We start from the raw sequence: 25,718 nt of genomic DNA on the forward strand, positions 1-25,718 counted from the left end.
TTATTTAACGAGTTAATAATTTAGTCCTTCGGATTATCAAATGGGCTCTTATTTAACGAGTTAATAATTTAGTCCTTCGGATTATCAAATGGGCTAAGTACATTAATCCTTCTCTTTAACCCCTCTTCAGGGCTAAGTACATTAATCCTTCTCTTTAACCCCTCTTCATTAACCCTTTGCCAAACGGGGCCTTAAAATCTTGGTAGTTCTAAGTAAGACCTGCAAATCCTTTAGGCCATGTTTGGCAAAGGTTTAAGGACAAGAGATTAAGAAGCAGGGTTAAGATAGTTAGCCCATTGGATAACTTGAAGGATTAAATTGTTAACCCGTTAAGTAAATTTTAGTTTAATCTTTGGTAGTTCTAAATAAGACCTGCAAATCCTTTAGGTCCTGTTTGACAAAGGCTTAAGGACGAGAGATTAAGAAGAAGAGTTAAGATAGTTAGCCCATTGGATAAATTGAAGGATTAAATTATTAACCCCTTAAGTAAAATTTAGTTTAATCCTTGTGATCATTTTTATTGTTTGGGGATAATAAAGATTTTGATTTTTTTTATAAATAAAGGGTTTATCTCTTAATCCTTATAAATAGGACTTCTATGGTATTATTGTAACTTACTCTATATAGTTACGAGTTAACAATATACTTAGTTAAAGAATTTGAATGTAAATCATTCACGGGGCTCTGTTAAAGAATTAAGTGAGGAGTTAAGGAGAGCTAACCACTCATTAGCTTGCCAAACACAAAAATTTACATAGGGTGCAAACTGAGTTAATTCCTTATAATTTTCTAAACACAAAAAATAGTAAGGGTTTACAAATTCCTATAGAGGGTTAAAGTGGTTAACTCCTCAAAACGAGGGGTTCACAAACCCATCTATTTAGACGGAGGAAGCACTAACCCCTCTGTTTATATAAAGAAGTGTTCATAACCCCTTTTTATTTCCCAAAAGACAAAAAATAGTCACTAGGATTAAAATAAAATATCCTAACGGATTAAAAAACTTAACCTCCGAGTTAACGAATGGGCTAACTGCTCCTTAATCTCTCATCATTAACCCTTTACGAAATGGAGACTAAAAGATTTGTTGAAAATACCAAGATGTTGGGGTCTAATATTGAAATAGAGAAGATCCGAGAGTCTTAGTATTATAAAAATCCTAGATATTTCTAGTTAAAATTGATCTCCTCTATTTCACTTTTATACGAGACGTTCTCAATTTCCTGGGGAAACTTGAATCTGCATTAAGATTTTTACATTTTACTCTTACCTACGCTTTCGATAAAACAAACACCTAAAATAATAAAAGAAAATTACGTCCACACATTATTCATCTCTTAACTAACTAATCTCTCATAGATAAGGATATGAAAGGATTTATATTAAAATTTGAGCAATAAAAGAGCTTTTCGTTATCTTTTTCATTTCCCCCTAAAAATTTTCAAGGAAAATAGTTCTGCATCGAATTGCTCAAGTCAAAGTTCTGATCTGTTTAGATAATTCTTCCGATGCATGTTTAGTTGCAGAAACCAATCTCTAAGGTACACCTGGCCTCTTCAAGAAATGTCATTCGTGCTAAATTGTAGAAGATCTTCATAAAAGTACTCATTATTTCTCATCTCCTTATAGCCTACAAGAAATTCTATAAAAGTGTTATTTGATTAAAAAAAATTTTAAAAAAAAAAATTATCTTTGTCAAAATGATGATACAGGGGCCATAAGTTTCAAAGCGCATATTGCAGGGGCTAATGTGAGATTAACCTCTAAAAACTTCCCTGTGAAAATGCAAGTACTCTTACGAGTAAGGTAGTATCTTGACAAATAACACACATGTCAATAACAGTCTCAATTAATCAGACCCCTCATATTTAGAAATCAAAGTGGTTACAGCAACATTCTTTCAGACAACATGAAATCCCTGTAACTTTAGACTCATAACCTGACAGTATACAACCGTATCCCTGTAACTTCAGAGTTCTCAATTTAGTGAAAAAATAGCCGCCGTCCGGATTTCTGCCCATCAAAAAGAACTCAGCTTGCAACGGCGTGTGTTATATTTTATAGACTATAATCCTCAATTTTCATCACAACTTTTAGTTTTGTGTGGTGGAAAGGATCCTTTGTCAAATTTTCCTGCACTTCATCTGGACATTTTGATCCTCCCGACAGGGACTCTTAATAACCAACCGTAATCATCCAAAACAACAACACTCTTTAAGATTAATTAGTGCCACTGGATCCTGATCTAACACAAGAAAGATGTGTACACCCAGAAAAGTCCAGATGAGAAGATAACAGTTGGAGAGTCCAAAATCCTTTGGAGCAATCTCATTGGTTGAAAATAAACCCCCCTCATCTCCACCACACCAACAATTCCCTTCACATTCTCCACCACAAACCGTCGCTTCTCCTGCGGTACTTAACATACACCATCACTCCACAGAGAGAGGGAGAGGAGAAAATCAACAGAGACCATCAACTTCACAGATTGAAGGGGAGAGAGATGGCAGCAAGCGTTGTTAGACCAACTCCATTCCTTGGCCAGACCAGGGTCCCAGCGGGCGCAAACCCGCTCCGAGATGCGGTCTCCATGGGCAATGGGAAATTCACCATGGTAAGCCTGATGAGATACAGCTGTGAACAAAATGAAAACATATTATCCTGTCTTAAGAGGTCCCCTTTCTTCTTACCGTAAACAAATGAATTTTATTAACGGTATTGTACTTTTCAAATTTTATTTCTTCGATTTGGTTAAATTACATAATATGTTATTACTCAGTGAAAAGAAAGTTGTTTAATGTGGTTAATACGCCAACTATTCCAGTCTGAAAATAGCTCTGAACCAAAGCAATAGAATGTTTCCAACATGGTATTCTGCACGTAAACAGTTGTGGCTGTTCAATTGTGAAACAAGGTCAAGAAACTATAGAAATCAGATGTCTCGTAGCTCATCATCCTGTCATTTCTTGGGGGACCTTTCCTCTTCCATCACAAAAATTAAAGGGTTACACTTAATACCCCAAAAGTTTACACCATTTTTAACTTTGATACATAAAATTTTCCTCTGGCCAACAAAATACCCCAGGTTCAAAAAGCTTCACATTGTTTTATGGGGAAAATCAACTTTGATATGCTATAATTACTAAACAGGTGTATCAAAGTTGAATCTTTTTGGGCAGAGAAAAGTTCAGGGTATCGAAGTTAAAGATGGTGTGAATTTTGGGCTATTTAAGTGCTAATATCCCAAAAAAAACCTTAATAAAATCCAGAGTAAGCTGAACCATTCCACGACAAATAGATTAATTATGCTTCATTTAGTCCCTCCTGGTTCAGATGAACTATAAAGATATCTGTTTAGGAATAATGATTAAACCTCTCATGTCATATCTCATGTTTTGTCTAGGGAAATGACCTCTGGTACGGGCCAGACCGTGTAAAATACCTAGGCCCATTCTCTGCCCAAACCCCATCCTACCTCACCGGTGAATTCCCAGGTGACTACGGCTGGGACACTGCTGGTCTCTCGGCAGACCCTGAGGCCTTCGCTCGCAACCGAGCCCTCGAAGTCATCCACGGCCGGTGGGCCATGCTTGGTGCCCTCGGATGCATAACCCCTGAAGTCCTCGAAAAATGGGTCAAAGTCGACTTCAAAGAGCCTGTCTGGTTCAAGGCCGGAGCCCAAATATTCTCAGAGGGCGGACTCGACTATCTTGGAAACCCTAACTTGGTTCATGCTCAGAGCATTTTAGCAGTTCTAGGGTTTCAAGTGTTGCTAATGGGTTTAGTTGAGGGTTTTCGTATTAATGGGCTACCGGGTGTCGGAAGTGGTAATGATTTATACCCAGGTGGGCAGTATTTTGATCCATTAGGGTTGGCAGATGATCCGGTTACATTTGCGGAGTTGAAGGTGAAGGAAATCAAGAATGGGAGGCTGGCGATGTTTTCGATGTTTGGATTCTTTGTTCAGGCAATTGTGACAGGAAAAGGGCCATTGGAGAACCTTTTGGATCATCTTGATAACCCCGTTGCTAACAATGCTTGGGTTTATGCTACCAAGTTTGTTCCGGGGTCTTAAACCTACTTAAGCTCTTTCGGTGTATCAAATGCTCTTGAGGGTATTCGTTGTAGATTATTGTTGTTGTGATGAACTTTAGTTTGTATCAGAAAATCAGAGATATTTGTGTCATTGTTAGTGCATATTTGTATCATCCTTTCATTCTTATGTTTCAGGTAACCATGTGACCAATGTTTCTCATTGTCAGTGTATGATCAAGCAAATTTTCATTCTGGAGTTCTATCGGCAACAATAGAACTAAGGGGGTTTACCCGCAATTGGGTGATATACAAGGAATCAAACTGCAATTAACCCAAAAAATATATATTCATTCTCTAGCAAAGTTTAATTTGGAGGACAGGCTGTGCTTTTGTAAAGCAAAAACGTTGTCAAAAACATATTCACGACTGACCACTAAATACAAATTATGAATGCCTCAAAAGTATCTGATTCATCAATTTAAGGACAACTTTTCAAAACCAACCATATTTGAACTTTATTTTCAAAAATCGACCTTTTTAACATTTATTTAGCATTTTCGACCTAGTCTAGCTGAAACTGAGTCGAAAATGCTAAATAAGTTGCGAAAACTTCACGAGATTGAGGATCCCCGCAAAGTTTAGGATGAAATTAAGGCTTGCTAAATTATTTTCACAAAGTTTTTTTATCAGCCACATGATTAATTTTGTGATAAACTTCACGGGATTCTCAATCCCGTGAAGTTTTTGCAACTTATTTAGCATTTTCGACTAGTTTGACTAGTTTCAGCTAGCTGACTGAAACTAGATCGAAAATGCTAAATAAATGTTAAAGGGGTCGATTCTTGAAAATAAAGTTAAAAAATGGTTGGTTTTGAAAATTTGTCCTCAATTAAACTATAAATCTGTATGCACAAAGATCCCTCTGAAATGCTGCAGATAACAATAAAGAAACTACTTCTGTAAATGCCATAAAGTACAGAAAGCCTATGGTTTCTGAAGCTTTCCTGGAACTCCAGAGGATTCTCAGACAAACAAGAAGGTGAAGAATTCTACACGTAAATTTGTCTATACTTTTGATGGATTATGACACACTTCAGTGAACATATCATGATCATGCTATCCTTGGGTAATTAGTTATAAATAGATAATCAGTCACCTATTCCACTAACAGTTGGTTGTACTTATCCAAAGAAAAAAGGTAAAATGACATAAAATGTGAAGAAATTTATGTCCAACCTTTTAGGCCGTCTCTCTTTGCAGTTCGGCCAAGCCTCTCTCTCTTAAGTAATTGATGAGGATCTGACTTCTTTCATATGATGCTGACTAGTCGGTATCTCCTTTGGAAGTTTTGGCCTGAAAACAACCACAGAAAACAATAATTGGTTCAGAAATTGCAACAAAGGAGTGGTTTCCCGTAAAATGCACTTTGCCTAAACTTTACATCCTTGCTTTCAACATAAATGATTAAAAAAGTCTTGTGACTCAAGAGTAGTTTAAAATTCTTAACTTAGTTGGAAATAAAGATCAATTACTCCCAGAAAGAATTCTAAACATTTGCCACCAAGAAACAATGATTTCTGAAAATGCTACATATTAGAGTATTACTAGAAGCATTTGTCAACAAGAAACTGTGAGATTGATCACATGAGCAGATGCAATTAATAAGAAACAGGAAATATAAGAGAAGATATTAAAGAAGTTCTTTACGAACCTTTTGAATTGTCTTGCTTTCTGTTTGAGCAGATTTTTCTCCGTGACTGGAAGAGAAGTTGTAACACTTTAAAATTTCCATCTACTTTCTGACACCATTCTTGATGATTGTTCTGCAAATAATTACAGAAAAAATAAATAAGTTCTAGAAAATGTATTGTTTATAAGGTAATTGTTCCAACAAAATAGAAGTCCGGTACGAAGTTGTAATTTCTTCCTCTTCAAGAGAATATATCAAGCCAACTCTTGGATCACAATACCTGCACCAGGAGAGGAATCCTGATGAAGTTGTAGCATTCAGCAAGACTTAAATTGTAAAAAAAAACATTAAAGTAAAATAGATATTTTTTTCCATTTCCTTGTTTGCATGTACAAATGTCATTTCAGAGAATGACTGAAATTTCGCTCCGCATTCATAGTCTAACCTCTACAATTTACACTCCGGAGATTGCATCACATAAATATGTCACATAACTAAGCCGCTCTAAACTAACAGCTCTCGTTTTAATTATATACACAGTTAATAGCTCCCCCACTGTCCAACATATGGTCAAGTATAGTCCATCTGATTCTGCTCAGGATTCCTTGCTTCAAATCTCAGACACCAAAGAACTTCAATAAAGCAAGTAGCAACCATCTATTATTCCCTTGTTCACCGTGCTTCCGGAGGGTTTCGACCTGCCCCAAATTACCGAGCTTCTTGGAGTTCCGGATTCCTTGTTTCATATCTCACACGCCAGCATACCATTTTTATAAACTATTTAGTGCTCCTTAAGTTCCACCATCTCTTACGGGTTTTGACCTGTTCGGAATTACCGAGCTTCTGAAGTTCCATCTTTGTCTCCTTTAACTTGACCTTGTAATCCTTCTTCCAAGTAGCAAATCTCACCTTCAGTTTCTGTAGTTCATCATTTGGGTTCATGTTGGCAACTGACTGCCCAGCCTTCACCTCAATGAGGAATTTTGCATCATCCTCAAAAACCTTCTTTTGCTGCTCAAACTCTTTTACCATGTGACTAACTGCATTGTGATTGCCATTGGAGTTTCTTGGTAGTACCGCAGCAGATCCACGAGGTTGTTTGGCCGGTGTGACTTCAGGTGTTTGAAACTCTGAAGATGTATTTTCACAATCAGAATAGAGGTTATTTGGTGGAGGTTCAAGTTTTCCTTGTTGGCTTTCACTGTCATCAACAGCTAAGCTCTTTTTTGCTGCAGCTAAACTCATCTGCACAGGACACCGCATCATTAGGAAATAAATTGATGAATGATCAGGATAATGGTTACAACTTACAAGAACTAACAACAAAAGTTTTGTCATTGATATTTTTCTCCAAATATGAGGCATGAAGGTGAAAATAATGATAAAGAATCTCAGCTTAACAAATTAGGGAGGTAAACTTCAGTATAAGTATTGGATGTGACAGATAGATTTTTGGGCTAACAGGTTAGATGAATCCATAAAATATGTAGTTGCTGACTGAATCCAACTTCAGATATTAACTGATAGCGAAATCTACCTGTAACGATGTCATCTGCTTTTGCCACAACTTACAAGAACTAATAACAAAAGTTTTGCCATTGATATTTTTCTCCAAATATGAGGCGTGCAGGTGAAAATAATAATAAAGAATCTCAGACTTAACGAATTAGGGAGATAAACTTCAGTATAAGTATTGGGTGTGACAGATAGATTTTTGGGCTAACAGGTTGGATGAATCCATAAAATATGTAGTTGCTGACTGAATCCAACTTCAGATATTAACTGATAGCAAAATCTACCTGTAACGATGTCATCTGCTTTTGCCACAACTCTTCCATAGACTTCATTTTTGCCTCGTAATCAGACCATTTTGTCTTATATAGCTGGAGTTCCTGTTTCAATGTGAGATTCTCCTCTTCCTTAATTTTCAATGCAGCTTCCGCCTTCAAAACCCGTCTTTGGAGATCTTCATCAACTGCATGTGCTAGTTGACATTGCTCCTTGTTTGTTTCCTACCATTATAAAGTACATTCATGAAACCCCATAAGCTCTGTGGATATTGTCATAATAAAGAAAGAACATAAACAAAATATGAGTATGAACTCATTTTAACACGAGAAAAGGGAGAAGGCGGTATAGATTGTCCTCATAAATGTTTGTGAATGTTAGGCAAAATATTAATAGCATTTACAATAGACTAAACTTATAATTTTATGAATGATCTGGCCAAGATTTTTTTTCCATCTGATGTATGTCTCCTATTATCGAAACTAATTTTACGAAAGGCGCCAAAACGAGTAGACTTATACAGAGAAATTTCTGTTACTTGATAGAGAGGGAAGAAGGGGTAAAACATTATAGATCATCCTCATAAATTTTCGGTGGCATTGATCTTCACCTGGAGGCCTTAATGACCTTTGCACTCAAGATAATAGAAAAACTAGAATGGCAATAAAATGACTTTTGAAACGGAAGCTTTCATGTCATGACGTACCACTAATTCCTGCATATTGAAATTAGGATCACTTGTAGCTCTCATATAGTTGGTTCTCGACATTTTCAAGCTTTTAAGGTCATTGAAGTGCTCTCTTGCCAGCCCGCCACGGATAACTGCAAATGGTAAAAGAAATTAGGAAGGAATAACTGATTGTTAATTCAGGTACTAAGATTGCATTACATGACTGCAGCATAGTAACTCCATTCTTGAGCTCTTGAAAATGACGACGAACTTTAAGAGCACGAAATCGCTTCTGAACACATAGAATAGCTTGCAGAGTCCGGTGTCTAACTTCTTCCAGCGATGCAATCTAAAACAACATGCAAGCAACGAGAAATCAGTGAGAACAAAAACTTAATTGTCAAATGAACATCAATGTTGAGAAAAGGAAACAATGGCCAATATTAAAAATATTAAGAGCATGTCAGTTTCAAAAACAAGTGGACTGTCTAAATGCAATGCTCATATAAGAGGAAAAATGAAAGGTTCAAGAAACGTTGGTAATGTTTAGAAAACATCATGGCTGTGCTTATCTAAATGTTTTGGCAACTATGAGAACAAAATAAGAGAGATAATATGGAAACTGTGGAAATATTTGCTGAGTTAGGTTCAAGAGCAGAAGCACAACTGATCGTAGCATTCCTACAACCAACAAACCAAAACAACTTGGAGATGGAAAAATTACCAACTTGCTTTGGGATTCGGTACTGGATTTGGGTAAAAGTGAACTTTTGTATTCCCCAAATTCCTGGCACACTTGTTGAGCCAATGACAAATCTTTTTTGAGTGCAAGGTGGGACATATAAAATATCTCAAGACTGCTAAGGAAATAATGGGAGATTCTCAGTAAAGTAGGAGACATTGTATATGATGATTCCACAAGCAGAGACCAGGATCTTTGCTATCATTTTTCAGTTTATCAAACGGAGGTAGAGAACTTTGACCAATGCGCAGTTGTGAAAAAGTAATGCACACGTACAATATCATGCCAAAAACTGGAAACAATAGCACGCAACCCGATCAGAACAGGATTGTCGATGAAGAGATCCACTGTACACATTCTATTTTGCACCATTTACCATGGGCCCGTTTACATACGCCTTCAATAGAACTTAATGATGAGAAGTTCCTAGGAAGCCCAGACAAGATAAGTTGAATGAAACTCTTACACTGTCTCGTGGCTATAGATTCATATTCCCATCAAGGAAATTGCTGATTTTATATTTCAATTGATACAGAAATCACAAACAATTTTTTATGTGAAGTCACAAGGTTTCCAATTCTAGCAAGCACGCACCAACAGGTTTGCTTGTTTCCCTAATGAAAGATATATATTATGGTTGTACGTCTGTATGGAGAATACTATCCAGGGATTTGTACGAACATTATGAACATGATAACTATCCAATAAAGAAGAAGGCACTACCAAATCACACTACTAAATCAACAGTTTGCTTGTCTACCTAAAGAAAAATATATATTGTGATTGTACGCATGTTTGGAGAATAATATCCATGAATTTGAATCAACATTATGACCATGAGAATTATCCAGTAAACAGGAAGGTATCCAACCCAAGATGATGTTCCCAGGGAAACTTAACAGTTTAATTAACTACACAAATCCCAGAATATCTAGTATACATGAGCCATCATGTGAGTATGTGTGCGTGCGTGCGTGCGTGCATGAGAGAGAGAGAGAGACCAAATGTGGATAGAAATAAAAATAACAGAAATGGATAACGGAAATTGCCTGTCCACTGCGGAAAAATATCTTCGTATAACCAACTTGATATGTGTCAGGCGGGACACTGAAGTGCTCAAGAATGTTGACGGAAACACTGAGTGGGTCCTGAGATGCAACATTTCGCGAGAGAAAAAAACCATACCTGAAGGAAAGATACGGGTTTCTCAAGAAGTTGTATGAATACAGATATTACTGAAACTTCAGATATAAGGAAGACAGTAATTACCTTTCAGTAAATTGCTGGTGTGTCATCCAAGATGGATATCCTAACTTTGACATCCTAACAACTTCCAGTATTCCACAGCATCTAAGCTGTTGTAAAACTAGATCATGTTCATACAGTCCAGGAAGATGCTGTCCATTTGGCTTAATGCATCGTATAAAGTGAGGAGAGGTCCTCTCTAACTGCTCCATCAGCTTGAAAAGTTGATCCTAAAAGCATATCAAATATCTATAAATCATATTGACCATCAAACGCCCATGGTGATGTATGTCAGAATCGGATATATGCGTATTTCAATATCATGGACCAAAAAGAATTGAAAACTTCTAATGGAAGCACAGTGGTAACCTTAAGACAATTTTGGGTACTACCAAATAATTCTTGCAAAGCAGGAAGTACACCAAGAGCAACATCCAAAGCTCATGAACTAAATAGATGTGTATCTGAACAGTATCCTACTATCTACTAAAGCTACAGGACAAAGCAGAGTATTAATGTACCACGTTAGAAAATTTATAATTCAAGTTGGAGATACCTTAAAGTTCGTCCCAACACTCTGCTGCTGTGTAGCTCCATTTAACTTCAGGAAAGGGCTTACTTGGTTATGCATACGGGAGGCAAAAAGCTGCGGAAGTTGACAAGAGCACGACGAAAGAAGCTCAATGTAATCTGAATGATGTGAATCCTTATTCTTCTCCAAGAAACCAATTGTATTATACAAAACCTGTTATCAAAGTAGAGTGTTAGCCCCCACATTGTTTGATCTTGAGAATACAATGTGAATATATGTCATATACAGTAAGCTCTGCTAGTTATGCACTTTGTTGTGTGGCCCCCGAATTTATTGGAACGCACAGAAAGTTGAAACGAGTAATAGCACAATTGCTTCTTAGAAGATATCAAATGCACCCAATTTTTATATATGTACAGTTACCAGACTCAGAACACATTTCTTGTCCAAGATATCCAGATGGTATTTTTCCAAAATCTAAAGCGTCACATATACTATATTCATTTACTAATGTCTTCACCGGCCTATAGTTTCCAATAATAAATTATAATATTCTTCTTTCCATTTAAATTATAGACTTATAGCTCTAATTTAATCATTCAGCCAATACTGCAACTCTTGCTTTACATCTTTTCACAGTTAACATTAGTATACTCAAAATTTTAATTTGTAGATTACTAAAAGAATCTAAAATAGGAGAAGTAAAATCCCAATCACTGCCTTGTCTATTACATAAAAGATAGCTTTCATTTAATCATTCAGCCTATACTGCAACTCTTACATTTGTGCAACATCTTTTCACACATTTCACAGTAGTGAACTAAAAGTTTGAGTTAGTAGATTACTAAAAGAATTTAAAAATAAGAGAAACAAAATCCCAAGCACTGCCTTGTATAGTACATTATGCAGAAAAGTGAATAAAGGCAGAATAGCAAGAATTTATATTTAGCTCCATGGCACAATACTTTGCCCATGAACCGTGTCAACACATAAATTTATAATAAGATTTTACGCACCACTAGATTAGCTTAAAATATATTCTCCAGAGTAAGTGCAGATTCCTGAAATATCTCGTATAAATCAAGTTCTAAAAGTAAGTTACTTATGCATCTCAGCGAAACATCTTTAAACTTGACCAGCTCTATTCAAATACAGGGGAAATGAAGGAGCAAGAACGAACCTCCCCAGCAAAATGGCAAATTCGGAAGGCACCACCTTTTTCTGCCTTGAAGCAGGCATTACTGCTCAGATTTTGCTTAAGCTTATTTGCAAATGTCATATCAGTTGCTTTTGGAAGTGCTGACACCTCATCCAATAAGGACAAAAGCCCAATCTGTTTCTGTATGCATAAAAATTCAGATTTGTTGCCATTTTAGAGAGATCAAATGTTCATGGTAAGGTATTAAAAATTTTGTAACAAAACTTAGCATCATCATCATAATCATCACGTAAACCTTTTCCAGCAGATATATGTTTGCACAGGGTGAAAGAAGACAGTAAACATCCAACATTTTTATGTACTGAAAGGGGAAGTAGAAGGGAGAAGATGGGATTAATTACATTGTGGTACCCTTTAGTACGATGTAAATCTTTTCCAGCAGATATATGCTTCCACAGGGAAAGGAGACAGAAAACATCCAACATTTTTATGGACTGAAAGGGGAAGTAGAAGGGAGAAGATGGGATTAATTACATTCCGGTACTATGATGTAACCACATGGGTGCCCTGAGGCTTGGGTATCTATAAGGGTAACCCGAGGTTGATGCCCAATGTGAAAGTCTAATGGAGCTTAACTTTGCATATGAAAAAGACAAAAATGCCCTTTCATACAAATAAAATTTTCTCATCATTTGGCAGGATTTAATCCAAGTTGTTTAAGTGAATGTAGGGGACCGTACAAAGTTCAGCGATTAAAACAAGTTGAATGAATTATTAGAATGGTTATTTGCATATAAACCATTTAAATCATGGGTAGTTGCAAAAAAACCTCCAAATCTCAGCCTTTGTAAAACCACCCCTCAAATCATCAATTTTGAAAATTTTACCCTCAGCAATTAATCATCAACTTTGATAAGCTAATTTGTAATTGCAATATAAAAATTATCAACAAAATAGTCCAATCTTTAGCACCAAGTTGTTGATTAGTTCATTTTAGGGATTTTCCCCCCAAAGTTGATGATTTGAGTGATAGTTTTGCAAATACCAAGATTTGGGGAGTATTTTTTACCCATGATTTATGGGTATATATGCAAATAACCCTATTAAGAAACAAATCCTTTTATGAAAGGGTTTTTAGAAATCAGTCCCCCAAATCTTTAGTAACCCATATTAATTCCTCAAATCTTTGAAACTGCTTAAGATTTGATGGACTAATATGGAATTACGGAAGATTTGCAGGACTAGTGTCTAAATAACCCTTTTATAAAATGATGTGAGCGACTAATGAACAACTTTAAAGATTTGACGGAGTAATTGAAGATTTGAGGGACTAATTAGAGCTACCTTTGTAAAAAAGGTATTTTAGGAATTCCCATATTGTGTTAGTTGACATGTTACTAAAATAACAAACAGTGTTAGTTGACAAGTTAGCAACCTCACGGTTATCCGTGTAAATACCCAAACCTCAGTGTCACCCATGTAGTTACATTATACCACAAGGTACCAAAATGTAATTAATCCATGATATAATTTGATGCATGGGACTTCATTTGCCTCCAAAGAATGGCATAAGCATAAAAAGTAAGTAAAGATGCATTTCCTATGTAACATAAATTGACACGAGTATAAGAAACATATTAAAGTGGCAAAAGCATGTAAGAAAAAACTTAGTTAAAGCCAGCTAAGCCTATGAATAAAGTAGCTATTCTTTATCCATCTATGAAGATACCTATCTCCATTTCTGCGACTTGCATGATAGCATGAAACTACAGGCCTTTTCCCGTTTATATAGTGGTCCAAGTATAACCCCTCAAAATTGAAAACTTTTTAGTTCTTATCATGTAACTATATAATAATTGAACAAGGGAAAATACTGCTCTATCTCTTTAGCATGAATCAAATTAGTAAAGAGTCCTCTATAAACTGTTATGAATGGTGTAGTTATATGCATAGCTTAAAGTGTAGTAAAACAGGCTTTAGGTTATCTCGCCATCTAGAAGAAGAAACTTATCTTAGGCATGTATAGCTGAATATGCAGTTGAGCAGGCTTTTAGGTTAATCTCACCATCCAGGAGAAGACACTCACCATACTCACATTCACTACCTAAAGGCAACCTGAAAAGCACTACGAGGATCATCATTACAGATGGAATATATTTCAGCACATTTGGGGTTGCCTCACAGCACAATAATTATTCTGGGTATGTATGTATGAATATGGACTTTTTCTGCTGTTTCCTATATTACAAGTATTCCTCTCCCAAAGATTCCCGCAGGTATGAGAAAACCTATTTGGCAATTTTCAACTAGAACTAACCGTCACATAACCTTTTAACATAAAATAAGAAATTAATTTTCAAGCTTCAGCCATATTCAGATGTAAGCTATTATATGACAAGGAGTACCTTCTCAAAAAGTTCTAGACATTCCATGTTGTCCACAAAATCAACATTGGTCCAGTCCATCCCATTTTGGGAATATTCCTACAAACAAGAAAACATGAATTATAGAAAACTGAGCAATATAAATATCAACTGAAAGGAAGCACGGCACCATCCACTTTAAGTGCAATATGTGTATTGACATTCAATTAACTTGGACTCCTCAACCAAGGACAAACAATAAAACCAAATGTGTAATTCAGCAGGCTTTTAGGTTATAATACCCCCAAATTTTTTTTAACAAAATCTTAACTCAAAAATAGGAATATTTCTGACATATCGTGTTCAGATTGAATCCAAAGTATCTAAAATTTCTAATAGAAATTTGGGACGAGGTGGCTTTACAACTCCTTATGAAACCCAAAAGAATTACATAGATTCAGCTTTCAATACTGCACAGTGTTCTCCTAAAATTGGCTAAAGTTGCTTTTTTAACCATCAAGAAGAGGGCCTGTGAGAAGTTCCCATATAACTTCCTGGAACCTAACTGTTCTCTAATTACAGAGTTTCAAATTATTGGTTTAATCAAATAAAATAATGCACCTAACCCCTACTTTAGCAACATTTGACAAAGATATTAGTGAAAAAATCCTAGAGAAACCGTCTTGGTAGTATGTGTATCGACATTCAATTAACTTGGACTTCTCAACCAGGGATACACAATCGTAGGGATAAGTCAACACCTAACACGTGTTGCCGGGTAGCCTATTCCCGTAACAAGGGCAAAGTCTATGTATTCAAAGTCGTAGCATTAAGTCTAAGGGAGTTCATTCCTTTAGCATAACGTTACATGAGGAACGGATTTCAATAATCTGCATGCTAGCCCGATTCGAACGGTAATCGGTAAAGGCATATCAAACCCGTTGAAGGCTGGGGGTTTGCCAGATTATGATACCCTCAAATTAAATTAAAAAAAATCTTAACTCAAAAATAGGAAAATTTCTGACATATGGTGTAAAGATAGAATCTAAAGTAACTAAAATTTCTAATAGATTTACAGCTCCACATGAAACCCAAAAATTACATGGATTCAGTTTCCAATACTGCATAGTCTTCCCCAAAAATTGGCTAAAGTTGTTTTTTTCTAACCATCAACAAGAGGGCCTGCGAGAAGTTTCCCATATAACTTTCTTCTACCAGTTCAGCTATCAGGAACTCAACTGTTCTCTGATTACAGAGTTTCAAATCATTGAACTAATCAAATAAAAATGCACCTAACCCTTAGTTTAGCAACATTTGACAAAGATATTAGTGAAAGAATCCTAGAGAAACAGACTTGAAGATATCCTATTTTTTATTGATCAAATCAAAATGCGCATCATCTTTATGTTAGCAACATTTGACAAAGATCTTACTGAAAGACTGAAAAAAATCCTAGAGAACGTGACTTGAACATACAGCCTGTCGTAGACCTTAAATTAAAGTGTTCGGCAGCTCCCATACAAAACCAAGAAGAGGAAGCAAATATTCAGTTCCCAATACAACTTTCATAATACCCATACACCTAATGAGACCCTAACCATTTCAAAAATTATAGAGTTTCACCCATACACCTAATGAGACCCTAACCGTTTCAAAAATTACAGAGTTTCAGATTCTTCCATTGATCAAATAAAATAAAAGCATGACACATTTATTTTACCAACATTTGGCAAAGATCTCTTACTTAATGACTGCGAGAAACTTCTTACTGAAAAAAATCCCAAGAAACATGCTTGATAAGTTGATATATAGATCTACGTCTAAAATATTAAGATTATACATTCTCAGCAGTTTTAACAGTAGTGTGTCTAAAATGTTCACCTCTCGTCCAAGTTTAAAAAAATGCTGATTGATGTGTTGTTGCAGTCTCTCATTTGCATAGTTTATGCAAAGCTGTTCGAAGCCATTCCTCTGCAATAGCATAGGGCGTAAATTAAAATAAGACATAAGTTTGAAAAATTTTCCAAGTGAAGAATCAAAAAAAAAAAAACCAGTGAATGATAAATACATGAAAATATTCAAATCCGTAGATATCCAAGATGCTAATGGATTTTCCTGCATAGTAATCCCCTACTTCAAGCGACTTGTTCAGCTGTCCCACAAGCCAGTCAAACAAACTTGCATATAATGATTTTGCCAAAGCGTCCCTGGTGTCAATTGCCTGTGGAGAAAAGAAACAAGTAAATAAAAAGTTCCACACGTATTAAGGTAGAAGGTGACTATATATAGCAAAAGAAAATGGCATGCCTGTGATAATGTCAGCTTTTGGATAACATTTTCACTTCCTGTTTGAAGTGTTCTCGTTGATAAAGTCATCATCAAATCAGAAACTTTGCAACCCATCAATTTTGCTGCATTAGTTACGCCTGCATAGAAATTATGTGAGCACCACATCTTTTGTTAATATTGAAGCATAGAAAAAAGCCTAATGATATCATTAGCTGCGTCCAAGACCAAGGAACATCAAAATTATTGACAATCTAAATGAGTACCTCATAATTTAACAATTTAAAATGATTGACATTATCACCAAATACTTCATTTATGTACATCTTCATAGCTATAACTTTCATATAGCAAATAGAATATTTAGGGCCTGACTGTGCAACATCTTAGAAATTCTCTCCTGCCCACTTAGTTTTTTCTCAATTTCTCGCTTTCCCAGTCTCTTCAAAACTTTTACTAGATTGGAGGTCTATAATTTTCATACAGCAAGTAGAATGTTAAGGCCCAGACTGCAGAACATCTTAGAAATTCTCTCCTGCCCACTTAGTTTTTTTTCAAATTCTCCCTCTCCCGGTCTCTTCCAAAGAGTAACTTTTTGTTTAGGCTTTACGCATTCATCCAGAAGAGAGGGAAAAACTAATTATAATCATCCCTAACATTACTGAGAAAGTCAATCGTTGGCACTATGCCCTAACATCTCAGAATTCAAATATTAATTAGTGAATCATTAACTTTTTAGCACATAATTTTTGTACCATGGTAAGTAGGCACAATTGTTATATTGGACTAATAGATGATAACTTAAACTAAATGATAAACATAACCCATTTTTTAAGAGAAAATCAATGAAGAAAAAATGGTAGTGTAGTTAAGAGCAGGATAGCTAAGTACTCTGTAATCGACCTTCTTGAATACCGAACTGTGCTTATTCCTAGATAATAATAGCATTTGTTTTGAGTTTCAACATATTTATTATATTAGGATACCTGCAGCCTCTCCAGCTAACCTTTTATAATGTTGCTCATCTAATGTACAAATTCAAGATGCTGTTTTGTTCTTCAAAGAAATTGAATCCGCAATAATAGAGAATATTATAAATTAATGTCGGAAACCATTTAGCACATTATAGAAGCGTTTAACCATGCAGACGGAAAACATTTGGCAGTATTGTAGGCTGAATTGTGTATAGATCCAGTGAAAATAATCTCAAAGGCCTTCTCTCATGCAATGAATAAGCATGAAATATTCCATACCTTCACTCATATCAACTTCTACATGGTTTTCCTCATCAATCACTGAGAAGCCGATGTTTCCAAGCCATAGCACTGTTGCAAGCATAGCAAACGCGTTCTCTTGATCTTCCTTACAGATTTTAACAATATCTAAAGCTTCCTGGAAAGATGCAAGGTGAGGGGAAGCGGGGAAAACATTACACAAAGAAACAATAGGAATACAAGACAGCAGTAAAGAATCCTCGGAGAGCAATGCAATAATAGGAAATTCTAGTAAATTACCGTCAACATGTGAAATCTTTTAGCATCATCAATATCAGTAATTGTCAAGCAGTTGCTCTGCTTCAAATACTCGTATTCATTAGCTGCTTTCAGGTTTAATTTCTCTGTAGATCACATTAAATTAAGTCATTCATTAACTTGATAAATATGGGGGGGGGGGGGGATACATGATCACAGGCTACTTGCTATCAGAAAGACTCGTTTGATAGAGTCATAAGCGTTCTTAGGAATAAGGAAGAACTTGCAAATTATGCTCATTCACAAAAAATGAAGGTCTATACTTCTAGAGAAATTAATAAAGGATTTGAAAAGTCATATTGTTTGGCTTGCTTGAGTACGTCGCAGGTTCAGCAGAAGCATTTTAAAAGAAGCATTGTCATTATTTATTGTTTTTTAATTTTAATAAAACCCAAAAGTTGGACTTCCAATAGCTCAAAAAGAAAGGAAGATAGAGCTTCAAAAAGAATAGCCACAATCACTTTGGACAAGTAAGGATACCTTATTAGTTGTAAAAGAACCAGTAACTTAGTATCTAATCTCAACTGAAAATTCTTTTAGAGAAAGATATTAATCCGTACTTGATCACCCAAAATTAAGCTATTTGACACTCAAAATATTAGATATAGAACACCTTTAAGATGAATCGGAGCTCCTGCACAAAGTTGATAAAAAACATGATACGATCTTTCTCCAATTGCTCTCTGCACCACCCTTGACTGCACGTAAAAACAAAATTTATTAAACTATGCATGACAAACTGCAGCTAGATTTAAGATTAAACCACAATTGAAATACCTTCTCAAGTAAAACTGCTTGGCAGGAAATTTGTGTAACACAAAGTAGATGAAACCAGTCAGCTGATATAAACCAATATAGTAACAAAGTAAAACACAAGCTAACTACGACATGCTTACAAGTTTGGATCTCAGCACCACATATTTTCCCCGCTTTGCTAAAATTTATTTCAATTAGTTTTCCCTGCATAGGTGAGAGGGGGAAACTACAATTCAGATATCTAAATAAATTACAAAAAAATCATTCATTATAGAGAAATTGAGCGTAGACGCATTAAAGATGAAAAGTAAATAAGTTGCGAATTCAGTTTATCCTTTTACTATTTGAAAATTCAGGATTAGAACTCACAAATCGGCTAGAGTTGTCATTTCTTAATGTTTTTGCATTCCCAAATGACTCCAATATCAAATTGGTCTGCAGAACCTCCTCCTCTATACCACTGCCACCACCAACAGCTGCAAGATATTGCATTGCAAATTTTGCTGTTTCAGTTTTCCCAGATCCACTTTCACCACTGCAGTCAAAATAATTTAATCATCATCAAACTATATAATGATCGTGGTAGAAGCAAAAGTAACTACTACAAAAAGACTGCTATGCCTGTCTAATAAACTTGAAGTCTTAACTACCTTACAATGATTGACTGTTTTTTCCCATCTGCAGAATCCACAAAGTAAATACTATAAATGATCTGGAAACCATCTTTGAGTTGTTTCAAAACACATAAAATTGCTTAGGAAATATTATTGCCAATGAAAAAATAGTGGTAACCTCTCATCATTTCACTGTAAGCAGTGTCTGCCATTGCAAAGACATGTGGATTGTCAATAAGTCTCTTCTGCCTGTAAGCTGCAATTAAATCACTCCCATGAAGGGACACCTCCTTGTATGGATTCAGAGCAACTAGAATGGGACCTGCTTTGGTCTACACGGCAAAATGGCACAAGGTAATTAATGAAGATAATAGACTTAAAAAAGCTAAAAGAAAACTAGTTCATTATTCTTACATAAATCATGTCACGAGAATATCTGTACTGAAGATTTTGAATAACAGAAGGTTCGTTAAGGTAACTGAGCTGGATAAGATCACTAACACCATCAAGGACATCTGGGTTTGCAGGTAATATATTTTCAGTTGGCACTGCCAAAACCTGAGCAGAGACACATGAAACAAGTACTTGACTATTGTTAAGCTCAATTCCTATCACTGAAACCATGTCCCTTGAAAGCTAGAAACTTTAACACTTACTTTCCCATTAGAGGATTTGACATGAGTAACATCTCCTGAAACTGATTGGATCTTCCCCAACTCCCACTTAGCATCTCTATGATGACACCAGACACGGAGATCCTGAAAAAAAAATCAATATCTTTGCAGATAATAATTACAGCAGATACAGAAATAAAGACGATGAAATAGGAGGGAAAAACAATAGTTACAATGAAACAGTAGGTTTTCACATAGGATATAAATAGATTAATTTTCTGGATCATAGATAAAGTAAATCATAAAAGATAAAGGATCCAGCCTGCATGAGATACAATGAATTCACTCCAAATAAAATTGTGCTGAGAAAGCTACTAATTGTCGCAGTATTTCTATTGATCAGATAAATCCGTCCAAAAGTTCATATGGATCACATCATTGTCAGCGTCAACATCAATATAATCACAATAGAATTCTTTGATGCCCAACGTTTTACATCACTGTCAGCATCAACATAACCATGATTGAAGTCTTAATTGCCAAATGGCAATGGCAATGAAGCCCGGCTCTGTCAGCATCAACATAACCATGATAGAAGTCTTAATTGCCAAATGGCAATGGCAATGAAGCCCGGCTCTAATATTTAGAAGGCTCCATGGGAAAAGGTTGGCCAAATGTTGGAAACACTCAAGGAAGTTATGGGTGAGAAACTTGCAAAAACTGTCAAAAAAATCCCACATGGTTGCAGTATTGTCAGTGAAGGAAACTGTGAATGTCTGCAGTATCGCTACTGATCCGACAAATCAGTCAAAAGTTTGACATTATTCACATCCTATCAGCATCAGCATCAACGTAATCATGATGGTAGTCTTTGATGCCAAACAGCACCGCCAATGAAGCAAAACCCTAACACTGGGAAGGCCCCATGAGACAATGATGACCAAATCAGAAATATAACTTACAGTGCAAACCAGATATTTTTATACATTTGATAATCGAATCATTACCTCTCTAGACTCATATTCCATACCCTAAAATAAGAACAAGCTCAATAGAAAACCAAAAATCCACTAATAGCCTCATTATTTATGGAGCACAGGAAAATGCATAAACCAAAGACATATCAATGTTTTCCTTACAATTAATGATCTAAAGCCCAATTACCTATACCCTTGTTTACCAATATAAAAAAAATGCATGAGAACAATAAAATTTCTACCAACTGATAAACTCAAACAAACGTGCATGAGAAAAGCATACAATTTAAAATATATAATAAACTGATCCACATTCTTACTTCTGATAATTCATCAACCCATTACTGTTAAGAAATAATAAAAATTTCTACAATCATCATCTATAAAAACAACAACAATTAAAATTCTAAACAGAAATCAATCAAAGGCAATACCTTTATTAGAGCACAATTGAACTTCTTCCCATCCGATGGCGAAGTAGAAGGCTGCGGAGCCCCGACTCCTTCCGATCTCCGTTCCTCATAGCTCTCTAACTCCGGCATCTCCGAATATGCATCCATCTCCTCTTTCTTCTTTTTAAACCCATTACTACATTCAGTATCCAAAATGACCGGCAGCAACGATCTCTTAAAGGACGGCCGTCGACCTCTTGACATCGGCCTCGCGGGCAAAGCCGGCATTAAATCCTCCGGCTTCTCCTCATCCTTCTTCATCAAAGAATCCAACATCACCTCCAAGGAGCTCCGAGTCCTCACAACGCTGGGACCCATCGGCGGAGCCACCAGCATCGGATCCTACAAACCCTAATCCGACCACCTCAACGATTTCCTACAATTCGAAACCCTAAACCCAAATCGCGTGGATCTGGAGCTGTAATCTAAGTGATATGCTAGCAATCGTACCAAAAAAAAAGTTGAAAAGACTGGATCTTTTTGTGAGAAACGAGGAGGGAATTATAACCCTAGAAGCTCCAAAAAGGAGTCCGTTGCCTTGTAAGAAAAGAAAAAAAAAATACTTTCTCAGGGTTTGCTTCAACAAAAATTCAAATTTTCTGATCGTTGGACCCGCCCGCAAGAGATCTACAACTTTTTCTTGAATTTGTTTTCCTTTTTTTAGTGATTAAAAGAGTGTTTAAAAGTTGTTTATTTACCCCCGAAAGGGAAAGCTGTTATTGTTCAAGACATGGTTTTCCGTTTTAATAACGGGGTTTGCCATTGTCGTGGCGTTATCCGCTGTCTGCTGAATGGTATATCCGTTAATTTGATAAAAATAGGTGGTCTTGTTGGTAAATTGGAGTTACTAACGTTTTCTTATCTGTTCTCTAGCCGTTGTTTTGTCGTGATTGTGCGCTCCCATTGCTGTGGACGCTTCAGCTGGTACGTGTTGATGCACGTAGAAACTTCAGCACCCAAGAGTTTAACCATCATTTCTCTCTAATTTGTGGTATTTTTGAGGGGGAAACTGAGTCAAAATTTGTTAATCAGTTTAGCTTTAACTCCACCATTGATTTTGACTTTTTCTTCAAGACCCGTTGAGAAATTATACAAAGTGAGTTGTTAATTGTGAAGTTGTTTTATGAAAAACTCAATGTGTTTGTTCTATTATGAGTATTGGAAAATGATTTAAGGACCCAAAATATGGGACCAAGAGAGGGACAGGTGAGGTGTCCCCTTCCTATTGCATAATGAGTTGGTCATGCCAACTCATGTCAACTCATTATGCAATAGGGAGGGGATACCTCATCTGTCCCCTTCCTTGGTCCCATATTTTGGGTCCCCGTAGCAGCACTCTATGAGTATTACATCGCATCAATTGAAAAAGACTGTGGCACAAATCACTTCCGAATAAGAGAGTGGTTGGATTAAATAACTTTTTTATATCGCACGCCCTCCTCCTGTTGGTGTGGTATACTGCTCATAGAGCATCTAAGAAATTGTTTTGATTTAAGCCAAAAATTGACTTAACAAAATCAATTTAAGACGTTATGATATGTTCTTTTGTCAAATTAATTATGATTAATCACGAACTGATTATGTCGATGAAATAGATTAATATTTTCTACTATGAACCAGGGTGAGGTTTATGTCAATGGATGAATTTAGCATACGAATTCTATTCGAAAGCATCATAAGGCCTTTTTATAGTTGGTAGGATATGAAATCATCTTGTTGCTACTGAATCATTGCACGTAGGTGCTAAGATAGCAAGATATTTTTGAATTTAGCATCTCTTTGCTGGATCTCCTTTGGCTTAAACAAAGTAGTTGATTATCTACTTTGGATTTTTAGTGTACAAACTTGTGTGCTCTATTTCGTTACACTTACCAAGCTACCAACCACCCAAAACGAGAGATGATGTATTAAGATTGCGTTGCCAAGACAAATAGATACCATTAAAAAAATGTGAGATGGTGAATTAAGATTGCGCTGCCAAGGCAAATTTTTATAATTGTTTGAAATGGGAGTCTTATTAAAACAACTTAATATATTTGAAGGTCTAATCTAAAATAATTTAATGGATTTGCGTCCTGTTTAAAAAAAAACTTGATAGATTAGGGGTGTAATTTGGATATGAAAATTTATGGGTCTGCTATAAACTAGACAGAGATTTGGAGGTTTAGTATAACAGAAATTCAGTAAAGAAAAAAAAAAGGTAATCAAGGAAAAGTTAGCGGCAGAGAATGAGGAGGAGTTAGTTGAGGAGTGGGGGAGCTCACTTTTACATAACCTCTCTTTAATCAAGGAAGAGTTAGCGGCAGAGAGTGAGGAGTTGGTTGATTAGTGGGGGAGCTCACTTTTACATAACCTCTTTTTTTATCCTAATGTAATCATCTCAACAACGTGCTTACACTTTGATTTTTGTTGTATATTAAATAAAAAAAAAACTTTACGACTTTGGTTGGATTACTACTCATTACCTAATGCACAATGAGAAGTTCAATGATAAGTTGGACGCATGAGCAATGGCTTTCTCGTCGTCATCTTAATGTCAAATCATTTTCACTTCACTTTTAAGGATCATTTATAGTGTGGACAAATTTTCAAAACCAACCTATTTCATTATTTAATTGCAAAAAAAGGCCCGTTTCAGTTTTATTTAGAGAAACCGACCTGGTTTCAGCACTGTCGCTGAAAACAGGTCGGTTTTTCTAAAAAAACTTACGAAACTTCACGGGAGTTCAACTCCCGTGAAGTTTAGTATGTTTTTAAACTTCACGGGAGTTGAACTCCCGTGAAATTTATTACCCTCAATAAACTCCACGGGAGTTCAACTCCCGTGGAGTTTGTTCTATTGTTAAAACTCCACGGGAGTTGAACTCCCGTGGAGTTACAGGCCAAATTTCCCAGAGAATCGCTCTCTGGGAAATTTGCACTGCAACTTCACGGGAGTTCAACTCCCGTGAAGTTGCAGGTTTTACAAAAAACATGCACAGCATGCATACATCTACCTATTTAACTCATATATACAACTATTTACCTGTTGACAATAATTACTGCAATATATATATTATTTAAACACGCACGAATCAAACAATACGCAAAAAGATCACATATCGAGCTATAATTGATCCATAAAAGTATAGTATTTGAAAATTCATACAATTTACAAATTTTAACAAAATAAGTTCAAATACAACCCAATATAGCTCCTCTCCTTCCTCTCCCTCTCTTCCCCCTCCCCCTCGCTCTTCCCCGCCCCCCGCGCTGATGAGCCTCGACTATCTGAGTATCCGGCTGTTCTTGATCCTGCCGAGGAGCCCTAACGCCACCTGATCCTGAATCTCAGGCACGGTCGCATCAATATCAGTCGGAATGCTATCCAAAGCATGGACCTGTGAGGTAAATAATTTATTAAGTACCAACTCAAGAAAAAAAATATTATAATTTAGCTTAGAAACTTACGTAATCTCTCTCGTTCATCCCACTAGGGATGTAACTGTCTGTCGGTGGCCGTGGCATGTGTCCAGCTAAGGGCTGTGGGTCACGTGTGATCCATCTACGTGTGATATCCCAATACCAACCCATATATGCGGTGTAGTCAACAGCCGTGGGCCTCGTATCCTGGATGAAATCCCACCTGTGAGCCCACCTGTCTATGTAGGCCGCACGGACTACGGCCCAGTCGTTATGGTGCGAAGTAGGTCGCCGCCGACGAGAGATCTGCTCAACAGGATCTGGTACATGCTGAGAGAGCGTAAACTGTCGTAGCACACGGTCAGGGACATGCATCTCCACGATCTCCCAACAAATCAATGGAACTCTCGCTCTCCACAAGTCGGGACTATCTCGGCAGATGGGTGCAAGAGAATGCATATCTAGCTCCGGCAGTGTATAGGGTCTCCACTTGAACTGAAATAAAATAAAAAATTTATCAGTATCAACAACAAAACTATAATATTCATAACGACTTGAGATTTATATTTACCTGTTCGTGTTGGAGACCATCAAGCTCATTTCGGTAAAACTCACGATGGCGCGTCGCTGATCGGTACTTAGCGTACCGCACGTTATACCTATATGCAGAATAGAGAATATATAAGTACAAATTCAGTGTGAATAAAATTTGTGTACAATTATACCTGTACGCCAAAGGATACTGCCCCTGTAGGTCACGGTGCACGAGTAAAGTAGGGCGTCCAATATGAATGCGCTCCCATGACCAAATCTGTATCAATGTGCAGCATCCCTTGAATTCTTTATTCTGCATCAGGGATA

The 25,718-nt window shown here is 36.4% G+C and overlaps 2 protein-coding genes and 1 long non-coding RNA gene across 3 annotated transcripts; 1 reads left to right on the forward strand and 2 right to left on the reverse strand.

The window, feature by feature from the left end:
- LOC109834263 (chlorophyll a-b binding protein 13, chloroplastic) lies at positions 2,428 to 4,255 on the forward strand. Its single transcript, XM_020402244.1, has 2 exons — positions 2,428 to 2,614; positions 3,404 to 4,255. Exons 1-2 carry the CDS (start codon positions 2,504 to 2,506, stop codon positions 4,073 to 4,075), a joined length of 783 nt encoding a protein of 260 aa, XP_020257833.1. The 5' UTR covers positions 2,428 to 2,503; the 3' UTR covers positions 4,076 to 4,255.
- Positions 6,073 to 22,138, reverse strand: LOC109834262 (myosin-2-like). The gene is made up of 23 exons (XM_020402243.1): positions 21,438 to 22,138; positions 20,069 to 20,170; positions 19,827 to 19,970; positions 19,591 to 19,744; positions 19,449 to 19,476; positions 19,168 to 19,333; positions 18,939 to 19,002; positions 18,820 to 18,833; positions 18,656 to 18,740; positions 18,025 to 18,128; positions 17,764 to 17,902; positions 16,532 to 16,650; positions 16,293 to 16,445; positions 16,106 to 16,195; positions 14,267 to 14,344; positions 11,883 to 12,041; positions 10,727 to 10,915; positions 10,195 to 10,400; positions 9,975 to 10,110; positions 8,403 to 8,532; positions 8,220 to 8,335; positions 7,525 to 7,737; positions 6,073 to 6,970 (listed from the first exon to the last, which is right to left on the reverse strand). The coding sequence occupies exons 1-23, from the start codon at positions 21,789 to 21,791 to the stop codon at positions 6,503 to 6,505; spliced, it is 3,411 nt and encodes a 1,136-aa protein (XP_020257832.1). The 5' UTR covers positions 21,792 to 22,138; the 3' UTR covers positions 6,073 to 6,502.
- LOC109832316 lies at positions 25,332 to 25,598 on the reverse strand. Its single transcript, XR_002244698.1, has 3 exons — positions 25,583 to 25,598; positions 25,429 to 25,516; positions 25,332 to 25,352 (listed from the first exon to the last, which is right to left on the reverse strand). It is a non-coding gene; the product is annotated as an uncharacterized LOC109832316 (long non-coding RNA).

Source organism: Asparagus officinalis, chromosome 3, assembly GCF_001876935.1.
Source record: "Asparagus officinalis chromosome 3, Aspof.V1, whole genome shotgun sequence".
NCBI classification, from domain to species: domain Eukaryota; kingdom Viridiplantae; phylum Streptophyta; class Magnoliopsida; order Asparagales; family Asparagaceae; genus Asparagus; species Asparagus officinalis.